Below are 10,885 nucleotides of genomic sequence, written 5' to 3' on the forward strand. Positions count from 1 at the left end.
ATATGTGTTTGCAACACACTCCTTTAATATACATTCAAGACGAATGTAAGTTTATTTTCTCAAAAAAAAAAAAAAAAAAAAAAAAATCTCGTTGCAAAATTTCCAACGTATTATGCGATAATTATAGGAAATAATAATGGCACTATTTTTTTTCAAGCCTTAGCGCGTCAAAAATTCAAGAAATAACAACGCAATCAAATATTTTTCTTACTATTTTCTCGAAAGTATTTTACCTCAATATTAATAATGTAACATCGAGTAAAAACACCTTTGCAATAAATATTATCAAATAAGCGTTTGTAAAAATGGCACTAACAAAGTTATAAAAGATTTACAATAATATACTGCGTTAATCTACAAAGGTATTGCGCAATCACTTGTAAATATTTTTAAGTATTAATTTAATAAGGAACTTCATTGAATAAGCCAGTTACTTAATTATTTTTGTGCACTTCATGTAATATGTGCTATTTTGATTTTAGATTTCATTCTTTGTCCTATGAAAAATTATGCGCGCTGCATTGTTATATTATGTAAAATAAAGTTAGAAAAACTAGATGAGAAGTGATATTAGTCATTAATTGGTGGATCCATAGCACAGATAATAGCTTTCATTACGCTAGCTGCTGCTAATGCCGCGTATGGTTGCCATTCTTTGATTCGAGTGCCGTCTTTGTAATCGGCAATTCCGCGGATTACAATGAAATTCTCACGACAATTACCCAAGATACTCTCTACGACAGCATCCATCTCTGCATCAAATGCGAGCGCACCGAATCGGCTCGCAAACTTTTGTCTAAGTTGATCATCTCGTGCGACTTGTCGGCCAGAAGCTACTGGTGCTAAATGAATTCGGGAGCATCCATCAGTTCTGCAATAATGAAAAAGATAGTATATATTTATATAAAATAAAAGTATACAGCATGTGCGATGAAATGTTGAATTTTCACCTTTTGTTTATGGAATCTTGAGGAGCGATTGGATGAGATACTTCGATGACATCCCTCTCTCCAATAGCCATATATAGTTTATCAGATTCTGGTGGTGGTGCGTTAAAATCATGTTCTGATTGATTGACCAAATTCTGCAAACCTTCCTTCATATACATTTGCCATGGCGGAAACGTCTCATTTTCAGCCTACAGAAAAAGATAAATATTTTAGATAAGCATGTAACATGGATTCACATACATCAATGCCTAATTGATTGAAATTACCTGTTTCTTCAGAGTTGCCGCGATTTCTTGAAGACCAAGATTTGGTGGGCAATATTCCTTGGTCTCAAAATGATAGTTTTCGCTTTCATTCATCTTAGCACTTTCACAATAAACATACGCGTATTTCTTATTAAGTGGCATTGGATGCGATATCACCACATCGCCCAATCGAACGTGTTTATTGTAATCTGTATAATGAGGAACACCACCACCAACTCCGACAAGAAAAACAAAATCCACTTTTTGAAATGTACCTATGAATATATTCAAAGGCTAAAGATTGTAATAATATATAATGAAAATAAAAAGATATATATACATATACAGTCACTGGCCATGTCATTAGATGTACAGATTTTTCGATAGATCTTTTTTATTATATGTGACTAAAAATAATAATTATTCTTATGTTTACATATCTAAAGTAGAGGTTTCTCTTTCATTACATTTTTAATTAATAAAAAAATAATTTTGATAGCATTCATCAAATATTTATTTATTTTTGTAAAATAAAAAGATGTTTTTTAAATATTTTGTTAAACCATTATTGGCGGCTATTAGAGCTTTAATTATAATAATGTAAAATAATTTTTATATTAACATTCATCGATAAATAGAAAATATGCATTTTTTATGGCTTTTATCACTAACAGGTTTATGGACTTTTTAACACTATAAGCAACAAGAAAATTTAAACAAATGCATTCATTTTATAGACAACTATTTTTTTATGTTTCGATTATAACAATTTGTCTATTTTCTATAGTAGAGTTAATGTACACTTTTGGAACTTAAAGTCAGATAGGTAAGTATAATGTTTAATTTGGTGAAAGCGAGAAAAGAGTTCTAGTACAGTATAGGAATAAAAAACAAACCTAAAAATGATAAACCTAATGATAATATAATGTAAATCTGATTATTAAAAATCAATAAATTATAAAAAATATGTAATATGTTAATCTAATAATATGGCCACGGACTGTAATATAAAATAAAAAATTTAAAGCTAAATGCATACCCAACAATCTAGTAGTGGTATTGCCAGCTGCGGTCATTGCTTCTCTAGTATGTCCTACAGTTGGTAGTTTAGTGCACACAATCCTATGCGCACCGATATTGCCCAAAGTATATACATTTGATTCTCCTATAACAAAATGATATATGCATTCATTACTTATATCTTTATGTATTTTGAAGTTTATATTTCCTTCTATGTATATTCTTGATTTGTATTTTATATGTGCATTGTGCGGCTATCAACAAAGTAGGACGGAACCTGTGTTCTATGTGACGATAAAATAGATAGGTAATAATCCATTCCATGTAGAAGCATCTCCCAAGTCTAGTAATAATACTAGACATAACAAAGAGAAGCAAATAGTATAACAAAATTTCTTTGATAATCTTATCTATTATAGTATTGTCGAGAAGTTACTGATTGAATACATTTGAATGGAAATAGTGATCAAGAACTAAAATATTTTATTAAAATTTTTGAAAACAGATAATGTATTTATTAATAAAAAAAAGAGATAAAATCTTCTTCACGAGAAGTAAATATAAAAAATATAATTATTATATTATTACTCACAGAAAAAAAATTAATAAAATAATTTTATTATACAAACCACATAAAATAAATATAATACAAAATATGAATAAGTCTAACAAAATTATAACATATAACAAAAATAAAGCCATACAAAACGGTCACAACACAAAACAAAAACTATTATATAAGAATTTTACACATATATGTATAATACATGAAATCAATGAATTTGAATCAACGAAATACAATGAATTTGTAATGTCAACATAAAAGAATCAATGTGTTTCAAAATGTACATTTGTAGCACCATTTTGCCTTGCATTGTTCTTCGGTTCACAAGCAACTGGCAAGCTATGAAATGACATTAAAATGATAAAGTTATGTTACAAGTTACTTTACCAAAACGGCATATCACCCGCGGAATTCCGTCTGTTGCATCTGATGAACTTGCGGTACCTAAAGTTTCATGCATGGTGAAATATACCTCCATTATTGTTTAAACATTTGTCGCTGATTAGCGAGCAATATAAATCGCGTTATATTTACATGAGAGTGGAAAAAAAGAAATGACTAATGATTGTAACTAGAACGCTAACAAAATTTTATCTGTATAAATTAATTAAAATGTTTTAAAAATAATTTTAGTAAACATTTTATTTAAAAAAATATAGCTAGAGATAAAAGTAGAGAGTCAACAGAACTATTCTTCTAATATTTTAAATGAGTATCTTCTAATATTTCAATTATTTTCTAATGAAAAAATATAATAGAGAAATTAATTATTTTTCAAAACATTATCCTATCATAATTTTATATCGGAAGTATTTTAGGATTATTGTTCTTGGAGATATATAAAGTATATCTTAAACAATAGTGAATAGTAAATAGAAAAAAGCCTTACCAACAGTTGTATAGCGAACAAAGGTTTCCTTATTCTCAATCAATGAATCCACAGCAAGTTTTTCACAATATTGAGCTGTAATGATAGCAATGGTGGGTTGCTTCGCGCTTGCCATCGTTGGCATTGACTTTACTACCTAAAAATATATTTTATAGCATTACGTTATATGTTAACAAAAACATTAACTAAAACATTTATATTTAAATAACAAATTACTTGGACTTGAGTATCCTCATGGACAACACGTGTGAAAGCCCCATGATCTATTGCTTTAACAAGCCCTTTCTCTTGAAGCTCTTTTAATTTAGCCTCCACAGCTGATAGCTCCCATCCATGTTCCCTAAAAATAAAATAAAATAAAAATTTAATTAGAGATAATCGAGTTTCATTAAAAAATCTGTTTCTGAATGGCTTTAGAATAAGATTGATTAAGGTGATTCTTTAGTAAAAAGTGCCGAAAATTTGGGACTTCGCTAAGGCCCACCCAAAATCACAAATATCTGCATAATTTGAATAAAATTGTAAAACTACGTGCATATCTTAATGAACTAGTATAAAATAGTATGTTTCATTATAGTATTTCATTATAGTATTTCATTATACAGGTTTACTTATCCTTAACTTAATAAAATATAATAATATGAAACATACGATAGTAAATTTGCAAATTTATGCATATAAATATCTTCGTCAAAATGACCGTTGATTTATTACTTTTTTATGATCATTACCTTCAACAATCTTAATTCTTTAAACAGAAACCGATTATTTATTAAACGAATCAATCTGTCTTAAACTCGAACCTTAGTAAATCGATTAAAAGTTCGGGCAATTAATTATCTATTTTTGAAGAATCAAATCGAACTCGAACATTCCTTAAATTTAATTTTATTTAACATGTTATTTTCCCATATATCTAAATTTTATTTAATACAATTACTTACTTCGCAATGTCAACCACGGTAACAGGATTTGGATAGGCAGACTCAATAAGCTCCAGAACTTTTTCTACTGTTAGCTCAATCATTTGACCCATGACTATTTCATCTGTAGATACTTTTAATAAAAAAAAAAGAAATATTTATTTAATTGTGCAATTATGTTAGGAACATTGTAGTTTGTCAAACTTTTAAGCCGCCTATTATAACTTTAAAATGACAGTTAATAGCATTAAAACAAGAATACAGCACTCCATAACATATGCAAGTTAAATTTTTTGCCGTGTAGATGAGTGTAGATGAGTCTAAACTCGTGTAGTAGGTATAGTTTTTAATCTATCCAAAGTAGAAGTGTAAAAGTTTCAAAATATAACTGTAATAAGTGCACAGTTTAACTTAAGTCTTTGTTTCTATAGCTATAGAGTCGAGATAGAACCGTTAGTGAAAGGTACAGCTTATATGTGGGAGTGGAAACTTGAACACATATACATTATGGCAGCTAATAACCACGAATAGAAGGTTCGTGCTCTACATAGATGCATTTCCTTACAGAATGAAGACTAAAGTGGCAATGTCATTATATTATATAGTATGATAATGATCAGTGAATAACCAATTCGAAAAAAAAGTTACAATTTAAGACAGACAAATAAATGTAATTTTTATGGTATGTATATGATAAGATATGTAGCTATAAGTACGTGTGCATACGCTTCTGATGCTATGAATTTTCGTTTTTGAAATTAATGCAAACAAAATAGCATTGACGAAATTAAATTTGAATTAAATAAATCCATATTCTAAATATAATTGATATTTATCGTGTAATTAAATATCGTTGTTCGTGTATGTTGGACGTTAAAATGTTTGTGATATATAAGTTTTATCTATAATTACATGCTGTGAGGGTAGATATGTATATATTGTACACCGTATGTAGAAAATCTAGGTCAAATCAAATGGGCTGTTTTTCACACTCTAATATCTAAAGTATTCTCTAGTAATTGCTCGTTCAGTTAAATAGATTGGAAAATCCTTTTTCACATAATCAAAGTGCATAATAATTTTTATAAACTCGTGTAACATGTTTCATTTTAATTTTAACAAAGGGAATAGAAATGTATTTTCTTTTTTAAGGAATTATTTAAAAAATACGTTCACTTAGAAAGGAGGGGGTTATCAAAAGTGTTACGCAAGTAAACGAAGGGGAGAGAGGGAAAAAGAGTTAAAGAAAACGCAAACGTTCGATTTTATATCGCTGCTTATTCATTTAAATTACTTGCGCGATTGAATAGAATAGATTCTAAAAGTGCGTTCCGTTTTTACGCTCACACACTATAAGCATCATTTCATCCTTATTGTGTATGAAATATAAAAATATCTTTTTTACTATTAGTGCTTATGACTTTTCTTTCTTTTATTAAAAAAGAGGGATTTTATTTTACGTTTACTTTAGGAGGGAGGGAAGGTTATAGTTTCTGTTACCAAGAGGGGAGGAGGAGAGGGAAAAATCCACGATTTTAACGAACGTATTTTTTGAATGACCCTTAAGTTGCTGACTAGGATATCGTGATATAATTCAATGCATAAATGTTAAATCAATGTTGTTATGGTTACCAGATTATTGTGCTAAGCGATAGAATGTATAATATATACAGGATGATTTATCTTTTTAATATTTACATTGAAATATCTCAAAAAATAAAAATCTTATATTTTTCGAAATATTTTAACGTAAAAATTAAAATAAAACACTGTACATCTACTATCAAAATAAAAAGAAATTTCTTTTTTCCTTTAATCTGATGCTATATACAAAAAATTACAAACGTTTTATCAAGTAATTATTGTGTTACAAGAAAATATATTGTGTGTGTTAGTTTCATTTGGATCATTAGTGTATGAGAAAAGAAAGGAATAAACATCAATGAAATGTGACAAAAGTTAATTTCTTTTCATTCTCGAACCTGATCTCCACATAACTTTCTCAGAGAGAGGAAGTGTGAATAGTAAGTGACCAGTAGCTGTGAATAATAGAAATTAAGTATGACATAGATGTCCAAAACAGTGCTCAATACAGTGTAACTGCGTACAGAAAACATGAGAAAATCCTGATTTAAATTACGTAATGGATATATGAACCACTGAGAGTTTTAGTCAAGTGTGCATTTCCTTTAGAGTTCAGCTACAATGTGCACTTGAAATACGACTAGTATCTTTCAATAAATGCTATTAAACTTAATCAGCTTAATTTAATAATCACCCTCTTCCCTTCATCCATACCATTAGATTTTTTGTTTTATTAAGCCAAAGTACATTATAATTTGAAAATGAAAATGTATGTAGGATTAAATTTAGTATACTTTATATGCAATTTATTTCTGTAGTACTTAACAAAGAAGGAATATCTATTTAAAACTTACATGGCCTGCTCGGAAGAGTGATGGGCTCTTCCAATTGTCTCAATTCCACCTCTAGTTTTTTAATACTGGGATATTTATGTTGCATCAATTTAATTATCTTTTTAATAAATCCCACATAATCTGCGGAAGATAACTAACATTGTAAAATGTTACACAACAAGGAAGAATAAAACTTTATATCAATCATAGAAATTTATATATAAAAGATTAATCGATACAAGTGATTTCGTAAATATTAAATTTGATATTCTTCCTTGAATATCATATAGAATTTCACGTTCTGCTTCTTTAATTGCCATCAGTTTAAAATTAACAAGTTTAATCCTAATGAGTTTATAAGAAAACAAAAAAGCTCCACTTAGAGACTTTAGTTACATCGAATACATTTGATCTTGAAAATATAATTTTAAGAAACGTGCTCGGATTGTCAATCAATGCGTATCACATTACGATTCACCTCTAGGAAATTCCTGCGGCGTCACGAGTTCTCGGAAAAATTCTTGCGCAACACTTGGCTGTTCTGCCTCGGCGAGCGTGTCGACAAACCAAAATTGGAGAGTTCTCTGTTCTTGTGTATGCTTTCCAGTTTGTGCGCTTACGAGAAACACCCTAAATTGCAGGCACAGTTGGGCAGGATGCACCTCGCCATTTGTTACTACAACAATTGGACTTAAATATGCGATGTGTTCGGATTACATTTATTTAAATACCACATTTTTCCTTAATTTTTATACATATTATATGCTCTCTGTAATCCTTTACATGTTTATATATTTATATATTAATACGATATATATATATATATAATATTACAGATAGTAATATTTTTTAAATATAACTTTTGTTGCAGATTCGGATTATGCGCAAAAAATGTAATTTTTATTCTAAAATGCGTCCATTATCCATGAAATAATCTCGAAAACAATGAAAAAATAAACTTTAACTGCTCGTAGCGTAATCCAGGTCCTCAGGACCAATCACATAATATGTATCCTATGTGCATTGGTGTATGCGCGCGCGTGTGTGTGTTTACTTATCAAAATTTTTTCTTAAAATCTATCTCAATCCCCATAGAGCAGAGCGACGCTTTTTTCTGTCAGATTCACGATTTTATAGTGTATTCAGCAGAACGTTTATTTTGCAATTGGAAGTTTTCTTCACGCTGATTGGGTTATGCTTTTAGATCAAGAGAAATGGTTAAATCTCAGCAGAGAATCATAAAACGGTTGCAAAACTATTGTGTCCTGCTGAACGCAGCCATTGATTTCGAAGACACTATCTCATGATAACATTAAGTGATTACTCTTCGATAAAAGTAGTACCACATTATCAGTTTCTTGCTCTTGAAACTTAAATTTTTATGGTGCGAACTTCCATAAAATCAACGGGCTTTAATAGTATTTCGTTAGTCTGAAGCAATTCTCGTGGATAATTTATCGATGTGATATTTAAAAATTACTGTGGTGCAAATATTTAAATGGTCGTATTGGTGTTTGCGCGTCTGCACAGAACCATACATCATTCATTTTAAGAACAAGTACACCTGAGTTTTTTCCACCATGCGTATTAATGCACATACTTCAATTCTGAAAACGGACTTTTAAATCTATAAAAAAAAAAAAAGAAATTGTGACATAAGTTATTGCGTTTGGTAAGATAACTTTAGGATCCTTTTAATAGTATTTTCCACTGGAAAAACTAGTACAATGCTGATATACACTAAATGCAATTGAATATAAATCAATTCACATATTTACATATTTTAATTGCACATTTGTTGTTGTCATGATAACCTGATAACTTTTAAAAGAATTAATTAAATTATTTATTAATATTAAAAAATATGTAAATCGATTTGCATTCAATTGTACCAACATTACATTTTAGTTTCACTAAGTGAAAAATGTTACAAATCAATATAAATGTATTAAAAATCCTTATAGGCTTGTAAGCAGTATCACTGCTGATGCCTCACATTTTACGTGCTACTCTTTAAGTATTTTACATTTTCAAAATATTATTATTAGTATTAAATATATAATATTATCAATCAATTAAAGCAATTACGTCATACCGGCCACAACCTGTTTATTGATAACAATCCCCTTGTGATCCCCACCAGCGATGTGGACATTGTTCTCGTTCCCGGTTTCCGCTGGCGGCAGAGCTTGTCTCTCAATTATCAATGTCGTGGAGTTCGCTGTCTTGCATTTCGGCGTCATGACGATGTGTTCTGTCCCGAAAAAAGAAGAAAAGAGTCTACAGAAAGTCCCTTATCTTGTCCTTATCGCGCGAGATAAAATCGAGGAACGCATTGCAATTTCGTTCCAAATTCTTCCCTCATATTTTTCTTTTGTTTTTTTTTTATACAATAATTTAGTTCAATATGTTCTAAATATCGAAGAAGTACTATTCGCGAAACGAAAAAAATGCAACAATCGATTTCGAAATAAGAATCGTTCCCCGCCTGAATTTTTTTCTTTTCATTTTTCTATCTGAGTACGACAACAGCAAGTAGAGGCGGCTCTTTATCGCTTACCAGTTTTGTCGCCCATCTTCGCGATGTTCCGTTCTGTCTATTACTGCTATTCCTTCGCAAAAGTGACAGAAACTATGGAAAGGAGTATCCAATTAGAAGATTTGAACGAACGCAGATGCGACGCTAACCTCCACTCGAATTCACTCAGATCGACAAACGCACTGCGCAACAGAGTAGCGAACACTGCCGCTAATGCCACTAACACTGTCACTTGAGTTGTCACCACTCACTGACTCACCGATCCGAGATCCGAGTCACCAGTGTCACTCACAATCAGCGAAGATTAGAGACCCTCTCAGACTCTCACCTCTCTCTGTGCCCTCTCTCTACTGCTCCCTATATGATGTGATATCTCTGCCCATAATGGAAGCAGAGAGAAACCTGAAAGAGGACATAACGGCCCAAAACCTGTAACCGTACTGCCGCGAACTGCTGCCCTCTGACAAAGTGGATGTACCCTAAGAAAAGTGGACGTTGCTATGTAGTTTACATCCACTTTGTTAGAGGGCAGTAGTGCGCGGCAGTATTTTGCGGTTATAGGTTTTGAGCCATCATGTCCTCTCTTAGGTTTCTCTTTGGTAAAAGTCGGTAGAAGTCTGTGGTGTATCTTGGGTGTTGCGAAGAATCTTGGATTTATAAAATGTATACCATTTTCTTGAAATAATGTAAAAATTGAAAAGTTTGTATATTAGATTGCTCGTTATACTCGCTCTACTTGTTGTTTATAGTGAAGGTAAGTTGCAGCATTTTTGTCGCGTTTGGTTTGTGTTAATGACTTACTATGCCGTCGACATCGCTTAGATTAAAATGCGAGTCAGTGCATTGTTCAAAGTTTCGTTGCATTCAATGCAAATTAATTTTGCTTAAACGACACGTTATTTCGGATGATTTGAGCGATCACAATCGAAAGAAATTAATTTTACTTGTAATTGATCGAACGGTAGACAATTTGACCTGAGTTGACGTCATCGCTAAGAAATCAATAAGTACATTGGTCTTTGCAGTAACTCCCTCAACCAATTTTACATACCATATTCATCTGAAGCTCGGTTTTTGTTATCTGCAGTGGTTAATGTCCATTTTTGCTACTGTAAACTTTAATCTTGGTTTAACTTACTTTTATCTCCTTCTAGTTCTAAGAATTAGAAAAGGATAAAGAGTAGATTAAACTGAGATTAAGGTTAATTTACATTGGTAGAAATAGACAATATATATATGTAATTTAGCCCGGATCTACAATAGATTTTTAAACCTTAAGCCAAGGATTGGACGAATCACAATCAATTATTCTCCTCGTATTCGATTGTAGTTGATCA

The 10,885-nt window shown here is 30.8% G+C and overlaps 2 protein-coding genes across 22 annotated transcripts in view; one reads left to right on the forward strand and one right to left on the reverse strand.

Annotated features, from left to right (window-relative positions):
* Positions 1–352: 352 nt before the first annotated feature.
* On the reverse strand, positions 353–9,760 carry LOC108750650. 2 transcript variants are annotated; one of them, XM_018490275.1, is made up of 12 exons: positions 9,570–9,760; positions 9,105–9,263; positions 7,488–7,685; positions 7,031–7,150; positions 4,614–4,725; positions 3,886–4,009; positions 3,670–3,805; positions 3,168–3,224; positions 2,235–2,360; positions 1,217–1,470; positions 951–1,138; positions 353–871 (listed from the first exon to the last, which is right to left on the reverse strand). In XM_018490275.1, the coding sequence occupies exons 1-12, from the start codon at positions 9,583–9,585 to the stop codon at positions 571–573; spliced, it is 1,791 nt and encodes a 596-aa protein (XP_018345777.1). In that variant the 5' UTR covers positions 9,586–9,760; the 3' UTR covers positions 353–570. The 2 variants fall into 2 exon arrangements, with proteins under 2 accessions (XP_018345777.1, XP_018345778.1); XM_018490276.1 differs by lacking the exon at positions 3,168–3,224.
* Positions 9,761–10,136: 376 nt separating this feature from the next.
* LOC108750649 (cytoplasmic dynein 1 intermediate chain-like) overlaps positions 10,137–10,885 on the forward strand; it is a 24,045-nt gene continuing 23,296 nt past the window's right edge. For 14 of the 20 annotated variants that reach the window (XM_018490259.1, XM_018490261.1, XM_018490260.1 and 11 more), the window contains exon 1: positions 10,138–10,302. The gene's annotated coding sequence lies outside the window, so the exon portion shown is untranslated. Of the gene's footprint in view, positions 10,307–10,885 lie in introns of all 20 variants that reach the window. The other 6 variants (XM_018490253.1, XM_018490258.1, XM_018490257.1 and 3 more) reach the window with 3 other exon arrangements.

Source organism: Trachymyrmex septentrionalis, unplaced genomic scaffold (assembly GCF_001594115.1).
Source record: "Trachymyrmex septentrionalis isolate Tsep2-gDNA-1 unplaced genomic scaffold, Tsep1.0 scaffold37, whole genome shotgun sequence".
Classification (NCBI taxonomy): domain Eukaryota; kingdom Metazoa; phylum Arthropoda; class Insecta; order Hymenoptera; family Formicidae; genus Trachymyrmex; species Trachymyrmex septentrionalis.